The sequence below is a fragment of the Solanum verrucosum genome, unplaced genomic scaffold, assembly GCF_900185275.1.
Source record: "Solanum verrucosum unplaced genomic scaffold, falcon-dt-bn FXZP01000180.1, whole genome shotgun sequence".
NCBI lineage: Eukaryota > Viridiplantae > Streptophyta > Magnoliopsida > Solanales > Solanaceae > Solanum > Solanum verrucosum.
Window position 1 is genome coordinate 2,038,330 of NW_026020402.1, and position 22,509 is coordinate 2,060,838.

Sequence of the window (22,509 nt, forward strand, 5' to 3'; positions counted from 1 at the left end):
CTTCATATTCAAACTGCAAGCAGCCTATCAAGAACTCAGAAAGTGATAGCTTCATATATACCATTCTTTCATTTTCCCCCCAATTTTAGTAGAAATACTCAGCTACACACTTCAAGAACTTGGTATGTTCCTTTCTTGTTCTGTTTAAAGCTGTTATCTTTTTTTTTTGTTATTACATTCTTGTTTGAGCTGAAAATGTTCAAGGATTTCTTAATGACATCTCTTATTGCCTCTTTTGTACTTGAAGATCTGTTACATTGTAATGTTAACTTGGATTTTGCAGGTATATTATAAAAGGGGTTTGGGTGTCTATTCTTTCACCACTTATCCAATGGGGAAATTAGCTTTGCTTCATTTGCTTTGTGGTATCTTTATTTTTTGGGCTGTCTCTGTGGTAAAAGCAGAGGATCCTTATAAATACTTCACATGGACTGCCACTTATGGAATGGCTTCTCCATTAGGTACTCCCCAGCAGGTTAGTACTATGTTTCCGTTTTAGTTGTTGATCTTGTGTTGTTTTGTCACTTTGTCTTGATATGGGTTAATGAAGAACTTCAGTTTTTTTAATGAAAGTTTTGATCTTTGAACTTGTTAGGTAATCCTTATCAATGGTCAATTCCCTGGTCCTAGGCTTGACCTTGTCACTAATGATAATATTGTCCTCAACTTGATTAATAAGTTGGATGAGCCCCTTCTCTTGACATGGTGAGTTTCCTTTTTCCAATCTATCCCTTTATGTACTTACATTTGCTTGAATATGGCCTTAACTTCTTAAAACTTACTTATTCGTGGTTAATTCCGTTTACTGTACTTGATTGTGTTAGCTCGTTCACATTGTCGCCTAAGTCAGGATAAAGTAGGAGGGTTGCCAAGGGTTTCAGAAACAACCTCTCTACCCCAGGAAGGTAGGGGTAAGGCTGCATACATCTTACCCTCCTCAAACCTCACTTATGGGATTACACTGGCTTTGTTGTTGTTGTTGTTGTTGCACTTGTTTCTTTCAAAATGTGTTCCCCTTTTGGATTGTGGCAACTGACTAGGATGACTGCATTCTCATGATGTTTCTATTGATTGAGTGTTCATGAGTAGAAGAGCTGGAAAGGGCAGTGTTAAATGTAATATTGCTTATCATGTTTAGGAACGGAATCAAACAGAGAAAGAACTCTTGGCAAGACGGAGTTTTGGGAACAAATTGTCCTATTCCTCCAAACAGAAATTACATTTACAAGTTTCAACCTAAAGATCAGATTGGGAGCTATACTTATTTCCCTTCAACTCAACTGCACAGAGCTGCTGGAGGTTTTGGAGTGCTTAATGTTTATGCGAGATCTGTAATCCCTGTTCCATATGCAAAACCTGCTGGAGATTTCAGTTTGCTTATTGGTGATTGGTACAAGACTAGTCATAAGGTGCGTCTACTGCCTATTTCTTGTAGTCTTCTCTTTTCTATTAAATTTAGTTACCGTCAGTCACATCGGCGGAGCCAGAAGTTTGAGTTTATGGGTTTTCAATTCTAAAAAGGATTGTTTACTTGGTTCTGCATAAATTTGACCAAAGCTATTGTGTTCTGCCAACTCTGTAGCTTTCTCTCTAGCTCCGCCCCTGATCAGTCAGATGCTAGAAGTAACTTATTGAGGACCCTAATTTTTGTTTCATCTAACGATATGTATAAATGCATTCTTTCTTGATATATTTGGGACATCTAATTAAAATTGAAATATATTTTTCAGACCTTTCCGCTATAGTCTAAAGATTTTTATGTATCTGTTATGTTTTCATTTTTAAGAATTTTGAGGAAATGTCAAAACTTATTTAGGAAACTGCTTGAAGGAAATTACATGAAGTTTTCCAATGCTCTCATGTATGAAGGTTTTTCTTAATTACAAGGATACTCAATTTTTTCATATCCTGGGGACTTACAGGCATTGCGGCAAATATTGGATTCAGGGAAGTCTCTTCCCTTCCCAGATGGTCTCCTTATAAATGGCCAAAGGCAGTCAACTTTCACTGGCGATCAAGGTTATTCTCAATATTCTCTAATGCCCATGTTCATTACTGAATTGCCATTCACCATCAAAATGTGCTGCTATTTTACCCTCTACAAGTAACAACTCATTAACAACACCAATCTTGCTTTTCATTTACAGGCAAAACATATATGTTCAGGATTTCAAATGTGGGTTTGAAAACTACCATTAACTTCAGAATTCAGGGCCACAAGATGAAGTTGGTAGAGGTTGAAGGATCGCATGTCATTCAAAATTTATACGATTCTTTTGATGTCCATGTTGGTCAATCTTTATCTATCCTTGTCACATTGGATCAATCTCCAAAGGACTACTACATTGTTGCATCTACAAGGTTCACGACAACTGTTCTGACTTCCACCTCAGTGCTCCACTACACAAACTCTCAAACACCCGTATCTGGACCTGTGCCAGCTGGTCCAGTTAATCAATTTCAGTGGTCGTTGATGCAAGCCAGAACAATCAGGTACACATCATCCAATGTGCATTCACTGCCTCCTCACATCTATGCATTATGACCTCTCAAGTTTTAGAATCATCCTTTCTTGTAGTTAGTCCTGTACTTAGTGAACTTTTTCGTTCGATTCACCATGAATGGACGTTCATAGATCGCTAGGGTGAAGGGTAACCTTAAATATTTTAGTAATAACAAGGGTAGCAACTACCACGAGAACACTTCAGAGAGGTAAACTGTTTGTTTGCAAGGGAAGTAACATGAGTCTTCCTGCTGCAGTGTCCTTAATGGGAATGATTATTCTGTTGCACCAGCTTAGCATTTTTAACTAAACATATATTTAGGAATATGGGAAGGAAAAGTTCCCAGCTATGATGATAATAACTTTTCATAACCTAAGTTGTTTTCGTTTTGAAGGTGGAATCTGACATCTAATGCAGCTAGACCAAATCCTCAGGGTTCATTCCATTATGGAAAAATTACACCTTCAAGGACAATTTTGCTTGCCAACTCTGCACCACTTATCAACGGGAAGCAGAGATATGCTGTCAATGGTATCTCTTACATTCATCCTGACACTCCTCTGAAGCTTGCTGATCACTTTAACATCCCCGGGGTGTTCACTTTGGATTCCATTCGAAGTGCTCCCACTGCTGATTCTCCACACCTAGCTACAGCTGTGTTGCCATCTTCTCTCCATGAGTTCCTCGAAATCGTTTTCCAAAACAATGAAGACACAATGCAATCTTGGCATCTTGATGGTTATGATTTCTGGGTCGTAGGGTATGTCGTAGTCATTAAAAAGTTTTGATTCACTGCACTTGGTGTAAGGTCGGCTTAAGTTTTCTTACGCTTCCTGTTGTTAATATTTGCAGTTTCGGATCAGGTACTTGGACACAAGCTAGTAGAAAAGGGTATAATCTTGTTGATGCTCTTACAAGACATACTACACAGGTAATTCCAGTTTCCTCCACGACAATGCAACTGTTTAAGTAAAGAATCTACTTAATTACATGGACAGTGTAAAGAAGTTTTATATTATCAGGTTACTTAGAATTCAACTACATGTAAATTCTTATAGCAAGTATGGGTCGGTGACCTACAAAACATGGTAAATGACCTATTATAGTAAATAAAAATCCTCAACACTGTCCATGTATGCCATTTTTGATCATTTTAGTTAAGTACTATTGATTCATGGAAAGCTGAATTTTGCAGTTTCTAAGCTTCAAGATGAAATGTTTGTTGCAGGTTTATCCTAAATCTTGGACTGCTATATTTGTGTCATTGGACAACCAAGGAATGTGGAATTTGAGGTCTGCAATGTGGGATAGACAATATCTTGGACAACAGGTTTACCTCAGGGTATACAATCCAACAGCCAGTTTAGCTAATGAATATGACATACCTACCAATGCTCTTCTCTGTGGCAAAGCTGCTGCACTTCGACATCCTTAATTTGGTCTCATATTTATTAAAGTTAATATTATGTTTTCTTGGTCATAAGAGGTTGACTACAAGAGATGCCGGCAAAAGAAACTACTTGCTACATATGTTGTAATACATAGCAAGCAAATATTTTGTGAGTAAGTTAATATTTGATGTTTAAGATTTTACTATATTTATGGAACCTTGGCCGAAAGATTATATTAAACAGCCTTATGAACATTCCATGATAAATGATGTATAGGGCCTGATGAAGATGAAAGATGAGTTTTTTTAACGACCAATATGTCACAATAATTCCATGGTTATCTCATATCTGAAAAACAGAATTTGGGGTCACGCATGCGTGGGTGTATTTATAATTAACATATTAGAATATGTAAATAATTGCTTTTATATCTTTTTTGGACAAAAATATAAGATGTATTATTCACTTCATGTATGATTTAATATTGTTAAAGTGACATATTCATACTTCAGTTTATCAGTATTACTTTTAAAGATGTTTGCTTGCCACCTGACAGGTTATTAAACATATGAAACAACTTGATTGCCAATAACCCAGGGTCATTTGGTTCTTGGGATATTTTGAGATTAAATTTGATTTTGTTTGATTTTAATATAACCAATTTTAGAATAAATTGTATCTCAAATTTGGTGTTATTTTATTCTATCTGAAATGTGGATAATTTATCAATTTTTATTTTATTTTATAATTTTAGGATTATAATACCGACATAACTTTTCCACAAATCAAATAATCCCTTCAAATAATTATCCAAGAGTATGGCTGTTAAAACAATTAAATCACAAAATATCTTTAATTTGTTTTGGGAAAAATGTTTGAAATATATCTGAACTTTGACTGAAATTGCTGTAACAATATCGAACTTTGGAAAAGACCTTTTACCCCTGCACTATTTAATAGTGTATTTTAAAGGTATATATGTGCCCACGTTGACATCATAAATATTGCATCATTATAAATAGTAACGTGTCCACGTGGACACATATATACCTTTAAAATACACTACTTATTAAATAGTGCAGGGGTAAAAGGTCATCCATAACGTTTGATATCGTAACAACAATTTTAACCAAAATTGAAGTATTTTTTAGACCATTTTCCCATTTGTTTTCTTTCTATTGGTTAAATGCTTTTATGTGGGTTCTTTTGCAAAAAAAGAAAAAGAAGCTAATCCATCCTATTAATTGAGCTTCCTATCCAAATGCATAGTAGTCCATTTGCCATTTATCCAAAAAAAATTTGGCTATGCTCATCATTTGGATTTGGTCTCATCAATTTATCTTCTTCTTGCATCATCTAAAAGAAAAACATTTGTTTATATCTATATAAAACACTTGTTTAGATATACAACCTATGTACATATTTTATTCACAAAATCTAGGTCTGTTGCTACTGAATAAGAAAGTAATCAATATTCTGAATTATACTCAATTAACTATGTCAAGTTATTAAAACAAAAAAATTAAGCTTGAAAATAGTCGTACTTAAAAAATGGTCAATAATAAAACTACTATTTATTCTCGTTTTGTTTGGGCAGCGGAAAATTGTTTCTGGCCTTTTCGATTACTCGACAATATACAAATTATTTAATTTTTATTTGCGCAAGATTTATTTTGTTGTTTAATTTAATTAACTCCGGAAGAAGTCCAAGATCAAATAGCCTTCACTCAATAGTGAAATCCATAAATTGTAATCAAAGATAACTACAAATTGCTCCTTCACTACGTTTGCGAAATTCAGTTCTGCGTTTTCTCCAGTTCGCACGGCGAAATTCTAACTGCACTCTAGGGTTTATTAATTACTTCCATCGTCTCCTCGATCAATCGCGGCTTTGTTGTGAAGTATTTACTAAAGAGGAATCATCAATCATGAATTGCGAAGTTTGTCAGCTAAAAGAACTTGTAAGTTTCTACTTTTGAATTATGTGAATATGAGCTCTGAGTTCTCTTTTTTGGGCTTGATTTTCGTTTAATTCTTCACTGGTTATCTTGCTTAAGGATGTGGAGCACTTTGAGATACGAGAAGTCCTCCGATGTAAGTTCAATTCCTTATTGAATTCTACGGATTAATCCATTACAGAGTTGCTGCTCAGACAATGTTATATGTATTTAGAAGACTCGAAGAACAATATACCTACACCAACACACACATGCACCCGATCCCTGTTAAATCCTTGGATTTGTCTATGCTCAAATTCATGTGCAATTGGGTGATACGGTGGATAAACTTTCAGCTCATAGCTTATATTTGACTTGTTTGACTAAGTTTTGTGTATGATCTCAGCTTTGGCTTGTATTGGTTAGTTTTGATGTCTAATTCTAGAATTGAATTACAAATTCCTCTCTAGATTACAATTTGGTTCCTGTTGAAGATGAGATTTTTCTTTTTGAAATGGAAGCATTGGATGGTAGGAAAACATCAACAGTTAGTTATAAAGGAAGTCGTGCGGATTAAAATGGATTGGTGCATGAAAATCACATACCAGAGTTGACTTAGATAAGATCTTTAATTGTACAAGATGCCTATTTCAGCCTAAAAGTTTTTGCTTATGTTGATGAATAGCTGAACAACTTTGTTCACATGTCACATTGTTCATGTGTTCTAAAGAATCTGCTTTTGTCATTCTTCCTTCTGTGCTTTTGCTTGTTTGCTATTTTGAGGTCAGTTCCTCCTAGATTTCATCATTCAATGATTGCAGGCTCAGAGTTCCAAACAATTTTGACTGTAGTTTGATACACTGTGCAGCTCTGTCCTAAACAATTGAATGGTCAATTGCAGGTATTTTACATACAATTATGTTCCACAGAGCCTTAGGCCTGCTGCGGCCGAAGGATGTTGATTTGGAACTTTTTGACATTACATATGTAAGTAATAAATTCTTATAGTGGTAGATGGTAGGCTTCATCTCTTTTTCCTTGTTTTCTTTTTCTTTTCAAATCAGTGTGGTGTGTGGAAAAAAATGGAATAAGGTATTGTGGCAGGAGGACTCTTGATTATTCAAAAACGAGACATGAGATGTGGATATGACATCATGAATTTTGGAAAAGGAGTAGATGACCACTATGCTTTTTCATTAGAAGCTAATATATTCTATTTTTTTCAAGAGAAGGTGAATTAATGATCAAACAAATTGTTCACTATTAGTGGAAGACATTTCTAATGACACATTGAACTAGAGGGAAATCACTCTATAATATAGAACCAAAAGTGAGGTCCTTCAAATTTTGTTAGTCTCAAGGAGAGGTTGGTGTAATACTGTGATATATCATGTGTCTTTTTTTATTTTTTTATTTTATCTTTTCCCTATTTTTTGATAGATCTTTCATAGTGATGCAATAAGTTGCTGATATTTATTTTTGATCAGTATAAGCTGCTGATACTTACTATTTTATGGTATACTTTTTATTTATTGTTCTTTCATGTTATGTTATGTAGACACAGTGTGGTGATGTGGAGGTTGAAAAGAAAATTGAAGAGAAGATTACCCTATTCATCGATAGAGTCGAGAAGCACCCTAACAGGAAAAATCAGGTTAGTCAGTGGTTGCAGTTTGTTTCTGTTGGTGATGATCACTGTTTTGGCCAATGGCCATTCACTTTCCTACTTTATAGTTCTGTTCAGTGTTTACATATTCTTATAGCCATTTCCTTTTCTTTTGATAACAGTAACCTTGTATTCACACCAAAAAACTCATCAAGAAAAACTGATGGTGGGATTTACAACCCCTGGGAGCATCATGATAAACAAAAACCAAAAAATACTTTACAGTTGTCCTATAGAGTCCACTAGACTTTCTGCCTCCCCCGCCATGTCCTAGTTACACCAAAATACAGCAAACTCAGACTCTTCATCTTGATCTTTCATCATGGGATCTTCCATTCCTTTCCTTCCAAAGTGTTTATAAGATGCAAGCTGGAATGCATTTCCACCTGTCCTCTTTTGATCTTCTCCTTCTGCCCATTCCTTCGCTTTGTTTCAGCATGTCTAAAGAAGTTCTGGGCATTACCCAGCTAACTCCAAGTATACATAAGAACATGTCCCACAGATTTACAATTGTTTTGCAATGTTGAAATAAGTGGTTGTTAACCTCTGCCTCTTTTTCACACATGTAACACCTTAAGCAAACCTGTAAACCACTTATCTGTAAAACTTCATGAGTTAGACATGCCTATCACCAACCATGAGAAACATGACACCTTATGAGGGATTTAATCTTCCAGATTAGCTTCCATGGCCACACCATTCCCATTGTCTGATTAGAGTTCATATTCCAGTAACAGGATTTCACAGTGAAGCTCACGTTGTGCAATGTTGCATTTTTTCTCAGGATATTGTTGCCTGTAACCTTTTGACTAGTGATATAAGTATCTTGTGGAATTTTAATCACTAGTGAAATCAGTACTGGTCTAAATATCTAAATGAACTTTCTGTTGTAACCTCAACATACATATTTGTGTAACTGGATGGAGAAAGTATGCAGATTTGCCTATCCTTCTGTGAAGTAAAAAACAAGCAGGCCTCGTGGTTCACTACCAAAGTTGAACGTTTTTACTGGGAACACTGGTATATAAATTTGAATGTGGCTCATCATCCAAAAGGTCATCCTGGCAAGTCTCATCTCTCAAAAGTAGTTGACCCAGGAGGTACCATACTTTTTTTCTCCTTTTTTTTTTTTTCTTAAAACATTTTTTCCATGTGGTTTTACAACTTGTTCATTAGTCAGTTTTGTAAAGGGAGGTATAACCTTTTTTTGCAGAGAGTGCATCTGAGGAGAGGAGTGCTCGGCGAACAGTGTTGGAATCATCTCTTCGTGAAGCTATGTTTCAGATAATAAAATTTGTAAATGAGAAAAAGGACCACATTCCTGCGATTTCAAATCTTGAGTGTGTCACATTTCCCTATGAGATCACTATCTCAAGGTAATTTCCCTTTTCTCTAAGTTGTGAACATGTAATTAAGTTCTGTTACTCATCATAGATCAGTATACAAGTGGTTTGCTATTATTGACTCCAAACTATCATTATTGATTAGTTTCTGTCGGTTTTGCTTTAATTTTCTGATTTATATTGATTAGAATTCCGAAATGCATTTGATTTTCTTGAGTTTCTTCCTGCACGAAGTTATAATATGCTTTGGTACTGCAATTTGGCATTTATGTTATTTGTTTTCAACTTCTTGCCATAGTAAGTTGGTGATCAGCTTATATGAAAATCCTTTTTCTTCTTGAAAGAAAATATACTAACTTTACATGAGATATAATATCTTCAAAATCTTCACATCGTGGGGTTAATTGACCTAAGGCAAAAAGATTATACCTTCAGTCTTGATGTTCTCCGTGTCTGCATAAGTAGAAAGCAAAAGTGGAATAGGCTTATGATAACTATAGTCTACCACCCTATGTTGTCTCAGGGTTCCTCTTCTCCTACTTCTAGCTTAAATTGATATCAGTGCAGTTTGTTGAGTAGACACTTATTTCTGGGTCTGATGACCTGCATGACTATTTTGGTTAATAGCCTAATATGTTCTTTCCATACTTGTTGTATTCTTTTTCTCATATATGCTCATTTGTACAAGTAATGCACTTACATGTGCCACTTTACTATGCTTGAATTTGTTAATATGTTAATTTGGCTAAAGTTTATCTTTTTATGGAAGATTTAAGTTTTTGTAGGATGTGTGGTTTTTGAGCCTCAAGTTTGGCTATAACACTCGCTCAGTAATTGCCTTTTGTTAAAGACACATACTCTATCATGGGTATAGTGCACAGATCTCTTTTTCTTCTTTATACTTCAATTTTGTTCTAAGTTGCTCGAGAGGTGCGGATGTCCGATATGGATGCGATCTAGAGGTTAGATCCTTCATGATCTAAATTCTAAGATTAGATAATATCTAAAAATAGAGTTATAAAAATATGCCTAAATTATGGTGGACTATGGAAGGAAAGGAATGCACAAATTTTTGAGAGCAAGTTTGAATCTGTAATTATTTAGTACAAATGCATTTCCTTATTGATTTTTTGGTGTAACATGACTATTAGCAAATGATATAAGAGGTCTTGATAGACTTCTTGAGTTCATTGCACATTTGACAGTGATGTTGACCTATAAACATCTTTGAAGCACCTTCTGGTTATGGACTTTAACAACAACATACTTAGTGTAATCTCACAAGTGGGTGTGCAGAGGGTAGGATCTCTACTCAAAAAAGCAATATAGTAAGAAAGAAAAAGAGACAACAATATACCAATGCACAAAACAAGGTAGCAACATATATTCAATACATATTGAAGAAAAAACAACGTGATACCTAAATCATACTACTGGAAGCATGACAACACTCGACTATCTACTACCCTTCTACCCTAATCCTTGACCTCCATGCCTTCCTATCTAGGGTCATGTCTTCAGTCAGTTGAAGTTGTGCCATGTCTCAATCAGTTAAAGTAGTGCCATGTCTTGTTTAATCATCTCCCCTAGTTTTTCTTCGGCTTACCTCTATTTCTCCTAACTCCTAGTATACCTAACCTCTCATGCCTCCTCACTGGCGCATCCTTGCACCTCCTTTCCCCGTGTCCGAACCATCTCAACATCGCTTCCCTCATCTTGTCCGCCATGGAGGCCACTCCCACCTTGTACCATATAACTCCGTTCTTAATCATCTCTCGTAGTATGCCCATACGTCCATCTGCGCAGTCTCATCTCTGCTACCTTTGTCTTTTGAACATGGGAATTTTTGACTGGCCAAACACTCAAACCCCATACAATAGTTGGTCTAACTACTTTGCAAACCCTACTTTTAAGCCTTGGTGACACATTTGGCTAGCCTCTATTTCACCCACCTACTCCAATATAGTGTGCGACATCATCGTCAATCGCCCTATCTCCTTGAATTACGGACCCGAGGTACTTGTGGCTTCTCTCTTGGGAAGTCAATATACTTGCACCTCTACCTCATGTGTCAAGTCACTTCAATTCCACCTCTACCTCATGTGTCAAGTCACTTCACTTCCACCTCTACCTCATGTGTCAAAACACTAAACTTCCACCTCTACCTCATGTGTCAAAACACTAAACTTGCAGTTTAGGTACTTTGTCTTAGACTTTTAGTCCTACTTAACTTATAACCTTTTAGTCTCTCTCCAAACTTCCATCCTATCATTAACTCCATCAGGCATCTCATCAATTAATACTATGTCATCTGCCAAAAATAAACACCACAACACCTCCCCTTGACTATATTGTGTCAATACATCCATCACTAAGGCAAAAAGGAACAGGCTAAGGGTTCACGATCGGGAAGTGCTCCGAATCACCTCTCATTGTCCTAATCGAGTTTTGGTTCCATCGTACATGTCTTTAATAGTCCTACTATAAGCCACATATAAACCTCTAAACTCTACAAACATCTCCAAAGGGCCTCTCTAGGGACTTTATCACATGTCTTTTCTAGGTCAATGAACACCATGTGTAAGTCCCTCTTTTTGTCCTTATACTGTTCCAACAATCTCCATACAAGATGGATGGCTTCAGTAGTCGAACGCCCGACATGATTGGTTGCGGAATTTCTAATACAAAATATCTTTTAACAATAAAAAATTATATACCTAAATTAGGATTTCACCCTAATTTTTGTTTTGATTAAAAAAATCATTGTATCTGCTTGAATTTCACTATTGAATTTAGTAATTTAGTCAAAGTACCCAAAAGCGAATGACCATATCAGGTGGATCCCACACCCATGTCGTGTCGACACAAGTGCGGCACCGAATGTGAAGAGTCAATGGAACTTAGGTTTTGTTCCTTCTGCTTCTAATGGTTAGTCAATAAATTATATCCTCTATCCCAAGTTTTAGCTATATCACTAGCTGAGTAATTATTGTTTTCCAAAGACGCACACTCAACTGTGGGTCTCATACTCAGATCAGTGTCTTCCTTCTACTTCAATTTGGTTCCTTCTGCTTCTAATGGCTGGTCAATAAACTATTTCCTCTGCCCAAAGTTTTGGGTGTTTCTGTGGAGTCAAACTATTTCCTCTGGCCGAAGTTGTGCGAGGAAAAGTAGTTTGGAAATGGACCACTAATTACAATTGAGACCAAACGAAGTGCGCTATGATTCTGGCTTGACTCAATTGTTCGAGTGTTGTGGTTATATTTCAACATGTAGGTACATATATAGAGGATAAATTACACTTGATCTTACTTTATGTCACCCCATAAGACATTTTATTTACCTGATGAAACTATGGTGCATGTTAGGCTCTCAGTCCATAAGTTCTACCATGATTAGATGCCGATTGCATTAAGTTATGGTAGTTGCTCGGACTCTCCAAAAATGTTGCTGCACCCGTGTTGGGTCCTTCAAAAATATACTCATTTTGTAGGATCCAACACGCACCCATTGACATTTTTAAGAGTCCGAGCAACATAGGTACTGACTCCTGAAATAGATGAGGTTATACGATCTAGACCATAAGCTCCACTCTTCAGAGGGAAAAAGAAATGGTTAGGATTTGGGATGACAATAAAGATATATGTTGATATATATAAGATAAATTGAAGTAACATATTAGTCAGAATGTTCTTGAGGATGAATATATATGTTTTATACGGAGGTCATTGTAATTTTGGAAGCTAGAGGATAGCTTCCTGTACTGGAACAAACTAGTACAAGTATTACTTAATTTACATTATTTAAAATAAATTTAACATGTATCACCTTCCAGCTAAGTTTTGTGTTACCTTTCTTTAGTTCATCAGATTCTACTTTTGGGATGGATGTGATCAGGAGGATGCTACAGACTGGGCATCCAACCATGCTCAGCTGATTGGAGATACCCTGATGGTGGCCAATCGTCCATTTATCTCATTCTTTAAGAGGTAAAATGGTTGTTCATCCAATGTCTGGCAATGTGAATATTTCGGACCAAAGTCTAGTATGGGTTCCTCTAGTGGCCAAGGAGTCACACAATTGAAAGAAATGGAAGCTGTGGATATATTTGCGTAATCTACTAATGCTCGTCTTTTTTTTCCTCTTCATGTTTCATATCATAGTAAACGAAATATATAGCTGAATATTACATGATCAATCTAATTAAGTTTGTTTAGTTTCTTTCAGCATAGTTAACTTGTTTGAACGATGCTTCCTGACATGCCATAGGTGCCCGCTTGAATTTCTATTCCATAAATTTTCTAGGGAAAATATTTTGCATTCTACCAAAACTCTGAAATGCTATAGAATCAAGTTCTGCCCTGAAATTGTTTGAGTGAAATTGGTCCGAATTATTTGGGCCTGCGATTAGGAGTATTAGCCATAAAAATATGACCTGTCCAATCCGCTCAAGTCCTGCCCATTTTAGCCAGTGTATTTCAGTTCATACAAAAATGAGGAAAATTTCATAAATAACTAAGATGTAAAATATAATAGGTCTCCTTAGCTAGAGTTTGCCTATTTACGTAGTGTAGCTATAGTTTTAATGGCAATACTGATTCACGTTTGTATAATTCAAGCTTTTTTAATTGATTATACAAATTGTTTATTAAGTTCCCTTAAATGATGCGACAGTTTCGATTATAGAAAAGGAAAACAATTCTTTAATTCATGGGTATTATATCTACTTAGAATTCTTTACCAAATATGACTTCTTCTTTTTGGCGAAAAAAACATGACTCATTATATATAACAATTGTATATGCATATAATTGTATTGAGTTTACAAAAAAAATTATAATTGAAGTATATCAGTTTGTATAAACAATATGATATATAGTAGGCTGTATATGTTTATGAATAAATTGTATATTATAGATTTTTATAAATTGAGTTGTATAAATCAAACAAGTTGTTACATATATTATACTTGTATTTGTATTTGAAGTATATATTGCATACTTGTATGTGTCTTAAAATTATGAAATATATACAAATAAAATATATTTTAAACCAAATTAATATACATATATAAAATACCTAATATATTTAGTTGTATAATTATACAATATTGGACTTGCGAATCTATAATTTTGAAAAAATTGGATGAATGAAATTTTTAGAATTTGAATTTGAATTTGGTTAAGTTATTTAAGGGGAAGTGAGATTTTAGGAGATAGATTATTGAGTGTCACGGCCCAAAAATGGATGTGATGACACTTGTCTATTCCCACCAAGACAAGTCAGCCTCAACCCAACGAAAATGAAAGAAATACGAAAATATAAAAACATGAACAAGATAAAGTGGAAAAACTTATTATTTCTATTAAAAGCTTCAAAATCTAGTCATCACGTGTACAAGCCACTAAAAACATAAAGTGCGGAATTAAGAAATAAGTACAAGTCTCAGTCTTTGTTTCTCAAATAGAACAAAGTATGAAAAAAAGGAAAACGAGAGTCTGCTAAAGTGACAAGCAACTACCTCTTCAAATCCTTGACAAAGCCTCAAAATGAGAAGAAGGGGAAAGAGATCACATAGGTCTGGGCTTGGAACCTACACAAGTGTAGATGAAAGGAGTGATTACCAACAATAAGGTACCTAGCAAGCAGCCTAATAAACAAGGTATCTAGCTAGAAATCGAGCACCCTTTACACTCCAACTTAACCTCCTCAAACTATAACCTTCACAGAAATCAGCCCAACTTAACAGTTCTACAATACACGACTCACAAGGTCCAATATTCATATATCAATAATCACATATAAGCAATCAAAGAAATCAAGTACGTCAATCTCAATGTCAAGTAAATCAGTCACACACAACAGGTACATTAATCACAATTAACAAGCAAGTCACACATAAGCATCAAAATGCACCAACTCACAATAATCAATCTCTCGCAGGAATCATTTCCCATCGGTCCAATATCAGTAGCCGAAATAATTTTCCATCGGCTGTATATCAAGCCTGTAGACACGTATTTTTTGACCGAACTTAAAATTTTACACCATTCTTAGAGCTGAAATATTTTTATTAAACATTTTGACTTTTCTCTTATTTTTATTAAGTTTATTTTAAAAGATTTGAAAACAACAAAATAGAATCACTTTTTAAGGTAAGTTTTATTTTTTCAATTATTTAAAAAGAAGTGAAAGATTACAAAAATCCATATTATTTTAAAATTAAGTTTTTATAAATAAGCTAGTATTATTTAATTTTTTTTATATAGATGTTTGACTTTTTCTTAGATTTTATTAATTTTAAATAATTAGTTGGTATGTTATTATAGTTTACTATTAATATTTATTCTTTTAAAAGTAGAATAAAACTAAAACTAAAAAAAATAATAAAAATAACCTAAATAATCTAACTAACCTACCCCCCACACTCCCACTACCTCACGTTCTCCTCAACAAAACAAATCACTATCCACTCCTATACCCACTAAACTACTATTACCAAAAATCTATCCTATATATATATCCCACAAAACGTTGAAAAAAAAAAAAGAAAAGGGAAAATCAGCAACCAAAAGAAAAAACACATACACAGAGAGACGCACAAAACCAAATTTTTTTTTTCAGCAATAGACTTTCGCCTGCACGTGCACACATCATACGTATTTGTCCTCTTATTATACATTTTATTTTACTCACAAACAAAGGTTGAGTTCAAGGTTTGCTTTCGTGGTTTCGAGTTCGTGGTTTCCATGCTTTTCTTTCGTGAGTTGATTTTCGCAAGAGGTACTATTTAACATTTAGTTTATAATTTGATTTTCATGATTATATAGTACTTAATTCCGGTGTCCTGAATTTATTCAAATGTCATGTGTGTTTAGCTTTGCCATTATAATATTGAAATACATGTAAATATTTGTAGTGTTGCATTTGGATTAACATATGGTATAACGTATAATTGCTTTTTGCTCACCAAGGAATCAATATTTTTCTTTATTCGCTCTATTTTGTCAAGCCGAAACCTGACTCGTGGATTGTTGTTAATTAATTTGATCCATTCACATAGTCTTGAGTTATTCGTTGATAGCATAATTTAAAAACGGACTAAGTAAATCATTGTTTGTAAGCCAAAAAATACATTTTTTATGCAATTTAATCTTATCATTTAAAGTATTTTAGAATCTTGGTATTCTATAGGTCATGGATATAATGCTAGTTTAAATTTAGCATAAATACTAAAGATGTTTTTTTTTTTACTTTTATTTTTCTCTAAAAAGCAATTTTATGGGTTCATTAATTAGGATATTAGATTTGAGTTTGCTAACTTACAGAAATAAAAAGTGTTATTTTAAGATATTTTCTTTTGTTATTAAGATATATCAACACGTATTATTAATAATTAATTAAAGTGTTACCTTAATTTGTTAATTTTTTTATCATTCTCAAAAAATTATCATTTATATAATAGTAAAGAAAAAAACATATCTCGAATAACAATGCTCTATCTTGTTAAACGACTGGAAATATTATTATGTTAATAAGATGAGATTTAATTAATTAAATGTAATATTTTATGGGGGGGGGGGGGGGGGAAGGTGATAAGTGAAATATAGAAAAGGTTTTTAGGTTACTTTAACAATTTAACGTTGCCATTTACTTTTAGACTGTTTTAACATAATAATAGGTATATCTTAGGATCCATTATACGTTGTACGAGTACAAATGTTTATGTGAGGATCTTATCATGAGTTGTATATTTAGTGTATTCGAACACTTATGTATTTGAGCATAGAGTTGAGGCTTCTAGGTTATTAATATCGTAAGAATAAATTTGTTTTAGTGTTATAACGAATAGTACATCTAAATGCTGTCTTCATATTATAATGCAAGTTGTTTGTTAATTTTATTCATTTTTCTTAATATGTATATGGTATCTTTAACATGATAGGTGTGCATTTGTTTATTATTTTTGTCATCACTTGTTCAATAAATATAAACAATAAAGAAGAATTGGATTAAACATGATAAAGGATATATTTGTTGTAAAACTTTAGATTTATTTATTTATTTTTGTTAAAGATCGTATAGCTTTGTTAAATTTTTTTAGTCAAGCTCTAAGATGTGTCGAACTACAAACGAGTTAAGATACATAGTAAAGTGGATTCCAATAAAAAATGTGATTCCACATCTTTATGGAAATATTTAAAGATGAGACTAATAATAATAATAATGGTAGTAATAATAATAATAATAATAATAATGGTAGTAATAATAATAATAATAATAATAAGTCTCGATTAAGAATGTGGTTCCATATCTTTTTGAGATACTTAAGAAACTCAAGGATGCGGTTACGCACCTTGGTCAAATTCAAGGATGTGGTTACGCGCCTTGATCAAATTATTTCAATAATTAATTTTGTTAATTCAAACCAAAAGGTGTAAATTGAGATTATTAGGTGTGATGAACTCGAGAGGAGAAGACAGTTATGTCTCCAAATGTCAAGATCGAAAATGCAGTTATGCATCCGGTTTAAGACTAATAAAAATTCAAAAAAAAAAGAAAAGAAAAAAGCAAACCATGGCCTGTAGACATAATATATCCAAAAATAGTAAAAAATAAGTATAAGTCAATAAAAGTGATCGTGCTAGAACCACGAGACTCGAGGGTGCCTAATACCTTCCCCTCGGTCAATAGAATTCCTTACCCGAATTTCTGGTTCGCAAACCAAAACTAAAAGAGTCATTTCCTATTGATTAGGGATTTGAAAAGGTGACTTGGAACACCATAACTCAATTCCAAGTGGCGACTCTGAAACAATAAAATAATCCCTTAATCAATAACGTCACTTAAAATGGAAAAACCCTCCCGCCGCCGTGCGCAAAAAAGGGGTGTGACAAAGCCACTAGTCGAAACCATTTTCCATCGGCTTTATATCAAGTCAGTAGCCGGAATCATTTTCCATTGGCTTTATATCAACCCACTAGCCGAAACCATTTCCCATTGACTTTATATCACTAGCCGAAATGATTTTCCATCGGCTTTATATCACTCGCCGACAATGACCTCAGCATCATAAACACTTGCCGGAAATGACCTTGGGAAAGTTAGGGTTATCAAAGCCACTTACATGCAATTTAAGAGATAAAATCGCTCGGCCTCAATATTTCTGTCAAAATGAGCTCCGTAGTTTAAGAGCAATTGAAGTGCAAAATTGCAATTGAAAAGTATACATAAAAGACGATGAAAATATTTCATCAAAGAGCATATATGGTTGAGTGATAATATTGTCCAAAGACCTATAAAATACCTGAATTCAATTCCAAATAGCTACATTTATATGTATATATTTCTGAAAAAACCCGACCGGTTAAAACCTTCGTGGCCCTCCGGTTTCCTTAAACAACCGACCATGTTTGTTGATTTTGGCCCTCCGTTTTGACCCATTTTTTAACAGTGACACCACGTTGTACTTGTTTCAATTCACAACAACTTTCTTTCGTATAAATGTGTGTTAATCGCATAGGCATATCACCAAAGAGAATGGACAAAAGCTGAGTTTATTTGAAGTTGACTGACTACCTGTAAAGTTTCAACAATGCAGTTTTAGAATATTCTATATTAGGATGAGTGACTACTTTATATTCCTAATTAAGAACCATTCCTTCTGTTCTTGTTGTCATGTTTGCCAAAAAATAGTTACTCCAAATAAAATTGTCATTTCAGAAAATCAAGAAAGAATTACACAACCCTTGGTGGTGACATGACATGGTCTTATTTCAAGGATAAATCTACAAATACAATGACTTAGATTTATAAAGAAATGATAAAAGGTTTATCCCAACATCTACACTCTACAGTGGAATAGGGATAGCCAGCAGAGGTTGAGCTTTTGCCAGGGTAATACCAAATCTTTCCTCCATGTCCAAGTCCTCAGGTGTAATTCCATCTTGTAGCTTCCAATTAAAGGTATTTAACAATGAACCTAGCACGATTGGAATCATCCTAATAGCCAAAGGCAATCCAGGGCAAATTCTTCGACCAGCACCAAATGGAAGGAGCTCAAAATCCTGACCTCTAATGTCTATTTCTGACTCCAAAAACCTCTCCGGCTTAAAGTCCAAAGGGTCTTCCCATAGACTAGAGTCCCTCCCTATTGCCCATACGTTCACAAGAACTTGAGAGTCTTTTGGAATAATATAGCCACAAAAATCAACATCTTCCTCTGTTTTGCGTGGAATCAAGAAAGGAACTTGTGGGTGTATTCGGAAGTTTTCTTTCACAATGCACCTCAAATAAGGCAAATTCGCAACATCAGCTGCATTTATTAGTTTACCTCTGCCAATCACTTGGGCAAGTTCTTCTTGTGCTTTCTCCAAAGTGTGTGGATTCTTGAGTAGTTCAGCCATTGCCCACTCCAATGTATTTGACGTTGTATCTGTCCCTGCTTCAAACAAGTCCTGCAAAACTTGCTAGTGTAAGATCCTATGACCTAGAACGTCAAATATATATATGTGACACAATATATTTTCTTTTAGTTAGTTTTATATTTAGTAACAATTAACTTACCAGACAGAGTTGCTCGATTTGATTCCTGTCAATTTCTTTAGGACAAATGTTGAGAAGGGCATCTAAAACATCAACATTTGCATGTTTACCCATACTCCGCTCCTTTAGCCGCTCATCAATCAAATCACTCATAAGGTGAAGAATCTTTGTAAAATACTTAGTCATGCGTCGCCTTATACCCTGTGGATCAATTTTCTGAAGAAATGGGAAAAAGTCTACCACATTGGGTTTACCAGCCTCAATCTAGATGTTCGACACCAATTCCTTAAATTCCTTAGCAGAATCAGTAAACGGGTCAGTTAAATCTATAGAGAAAAATGTGTTCGACAGCAAATTCATTGCAGTCCTGAAAGTCGCTCTGCTGATATTCACTGTTTCACCAACTTTGCTACAGTTGCCACAGTAATCAATCAGCTCCTGAATTTTTTTAATTCTGAGATGCTCATTAGCGTCAAGTCTGTTACCTGAGAATATAAAAGTCTTATAACCACCCACACCTTGTAATCTCATAAATAAAATAAAACAAATCTTTACCTGAGAAGATGTGGTAGTTCATAATCTTGCGAAGTGTTCTCCATTGAGAATCAACAGGTAACCATATAGCAGAGAAATCATTGTGATTGCAGGCACGGAGTGCGTCAGGAATACACCTATTAGAAAACGTTAAATCTTTCTTTTGCGTCACTTCTCTTGCCAACACTGATGAGGAAACGATCACCGTGTTTATTTGCCCAAATTTCAGATTCATAATTGGACCATGTTTTTTTGCGAGTTGAGTGAGTGATATGTGGGGTTTGTCACCAAGCAAGTGAAGATTTCCGATGATAGGCAAAGGGAATGGACCTGGTGCAACTCTTTTGCTTCTTCTAAGTGAAATCAATACTCCACGAACCAAAAAACAGGCAAATAACAGACCTATCAAAGTGTTCACATAGTCCATTTTTATTGGCTTACGAACTAGAGATTTGGGGCTGGTTATATTGGTTTTCTTAGGAGTTTGTCAGTCTGCTGTGACGTCTTGGAGGCAATGGAGCAGTACATTTATACTGCACGCATCTCTCAGTCTGTGGGGGTCTTGGAGGCAACACATTAAAAGTGTAAAAAACACACTTAAACTATCCCATTTGTTTGAGTTTCATATTTAAATTATTGAGAATGTAAGTTTCATACCTAAGCTATCACTTTTTAGTTTGAGAAACACACGTCAGTGGTGTGTGTAATACACTCTCTCTTTTATTTGAAAAACCTTGACACATGACATTCACAAGGATAAAATATTCAACTTTGACAAAAATTAAATAATAAACTATTAATATTAATTAAAAATTAAAGATTAAAATATTACTATCCATAAAAAAATATTTTTTTAAAAAATAAAATTTAAATTACTTTTCTTACCCCACTTCACCACCTCCTCCACGTACCCACCTCCCCCGACAATCCCCCATCCTTTTTAAGAAAAAATTCTTTTATAAAATATTTTAAAAAAATTCATACTTCACCCTCCCGCCCCCTTCCCAAAAAAAACCATCCACTCATTCCCCCTCCCCCGCCAAAAAAATTGATATTATTTATTTTTTTAAAAATAAAAATTCTACTCCGTCCTATTTAACCCTCCGATCCTAATTTTTTTTTTTTTACATTTTTTTCATTTTGTGTTAGATATGTACGTACATATATTTTTAGAAAAAAATTTTCTACTAGTGTACCGAATATAACATAAATAAATAAAAAATTTAAAAAAGTCTTGCGGCAGCAAGTAAAAAATATTTTTGATATGTATATATCTAACATAAAAGGAGAAAAAAATTGGAAGCGGAGAGTTAGGTGGGGTGGGTAGAATTATTATTTTTTAAAAATAAAATAATATCTAAATTAGTATTTTGGGGGGGGGGGGGGGTGGAGGAGATGAAGTAAAAAAATTAAATACTTTTATAAAAGAAATTTAAACAAAAAAAAAAAAAAACGAAAAATGGTCGGGGTGGGGGGGGGGGGGTGAGAGGAAGTGATGGAATGGGGTAAGAAAAACATTTTATGTTTTATTTTATAAAAGAAATATTAATTTTTGGATAATAATTTTTAAATTTTAAATTTTAACTGATACTAATAATTTATTTATTTTTTGTCAAGGTTGAATGTTTTGTCCATATGGAGTGTGGGGAAGAGGCTCCTCTCCAGTACACTAATCTCTCCAGTTGGTCCAGTGCATATTTAATTTAATGACATCTGTCAATTTTAAAATCTAATGGTTCGTATTTATTTAAATAAAGCAGCCTTTAAACCATGGTCAAATATCATTAACCATGGTTATTACTATTTCTCTTTCTCTCTCCTCTCTCATCTCTTTCTTTCTCAATTTATTCTGCAACAAACATTTTCTCAATTAGCAAAGAATTTGCTTTGTTAACAACAAGTCGTTTTTTCTTTCCATTATTTTCACACCGTGATAAAAGAAGACAAAATTCAAAGGAAGAACTTGGGTTATAAAATTTAAAAAATCCAACTTATGAGACTACTTCTTTGAAGCTTGGTTCGATCACAATGGTGATCCACAAAACTATGTCATCTTCTTCACACCATCAATTTTTTCAATTTGGAGATTCTGCAAAAGCCAACTAAAGGATCTGGAAAGGGCACGAAAAATGGGTAGGAAAATATTTTTTCAAATACTTTTTTTTTTCTGGTGAAATTCTCCATTTATTTTTTGGGTTTTCTTTTCTTGTGGTATTTATAACTGTAATCTTTAATTGGGGCTAATCACTCCATTTTAGTCTTTCTCTTTTGAGACTCTCCCTAGTTGTTCATATGTAAATGTAAAAACATTAAAATATTGATTTCAATTGTTTGATTGCTCTGTTTTTCAGAGAGTTTTGGAAGGGGAAGAGGTGTTTATTTGCTGATTGAGAAAGGAATGAGAGGAGAGAGAATTACAAATAATCATGGTTAATGATATTTGATCAAGAAAATTAATCTGGTCCATTAAAAATTAAATTGACACGTGTCAACTATATGAAATAGCACTGGGGGAAACTAGAGAGATCATTACTGGAGAGGAGCCTCTTTCAGAGTGTGGTGTGACAATTTTTTAAAATTAAAGAGAGA

At 34.2% G+C, this 22,509-nt stretch overlaps 2 protein-coding genes and 1 pseudogene across 2 annotated transcripts; 2 read left to right on the plus strand and 1 right to left on the minus strand.

Annotated features, from left to right (window-relative positions):
• Positions 1–260: 260 nt before the first annotated feature.
• On the plus strand, positions 261–4,131 carry LOC125840166 (L-ascorbate oxidase homolog). Its single transcript, XM_049519130.1, has 8 exons — positions 261–475; positions 596–705; positions 1,139–1,409; positions 1,923–2,019; positions 2,148–2,493; positions 2,899–3,264; positions 3,357–3,435; positions 3,733–4,131. The coding sequence occupies exons 1-8, from the start codon at positions 263–265 to the stop codon at positions 3,937–3,939; spliced, it is 1,689 nt and encodes a 562-aa protein (XP_049375087.1). The 5' UTR covers positions 261–262; the 3' UTR covers positions 3,940–4,131.
• A 1,370-nt stretch (positions 4,132–5,501) lies between these two features.
• On the plus strand, positions 5,502–13,056 carry LOC125840182 (autophagy-related protein 101-like). The gene is made up of 7 exons (XM_049519149.1): positions 5,502–5,856; positions 5,953–5,989; positions 6,734–6,819; positions 7,391–7,486; positions 8,436–8,598; positions 8,712–8,874; positions 12,703–13,056. Exons 1-7 carry the CDS (start codon positions 5,824–5,826, stop codon positions 12,776–12,778), a joined length of 654 nt encoding a protein of 217 aa, XP_049375106.1. The 5' UTR covers positions 5,502–5,823; the 3' UTR covers positions 12,779–13,056.
• Positions 13,057–18,692: 5,636 nt separating this feature from the next.
• On the minus strand, positions 18,693–20,347 carry LOC125840186 (geraniol 8-hydroxylase-like; annotated as a pseudogene).
• Between the last annotated feature and the right edge of the window lie 2,162 nt (positions 20,348–22,509).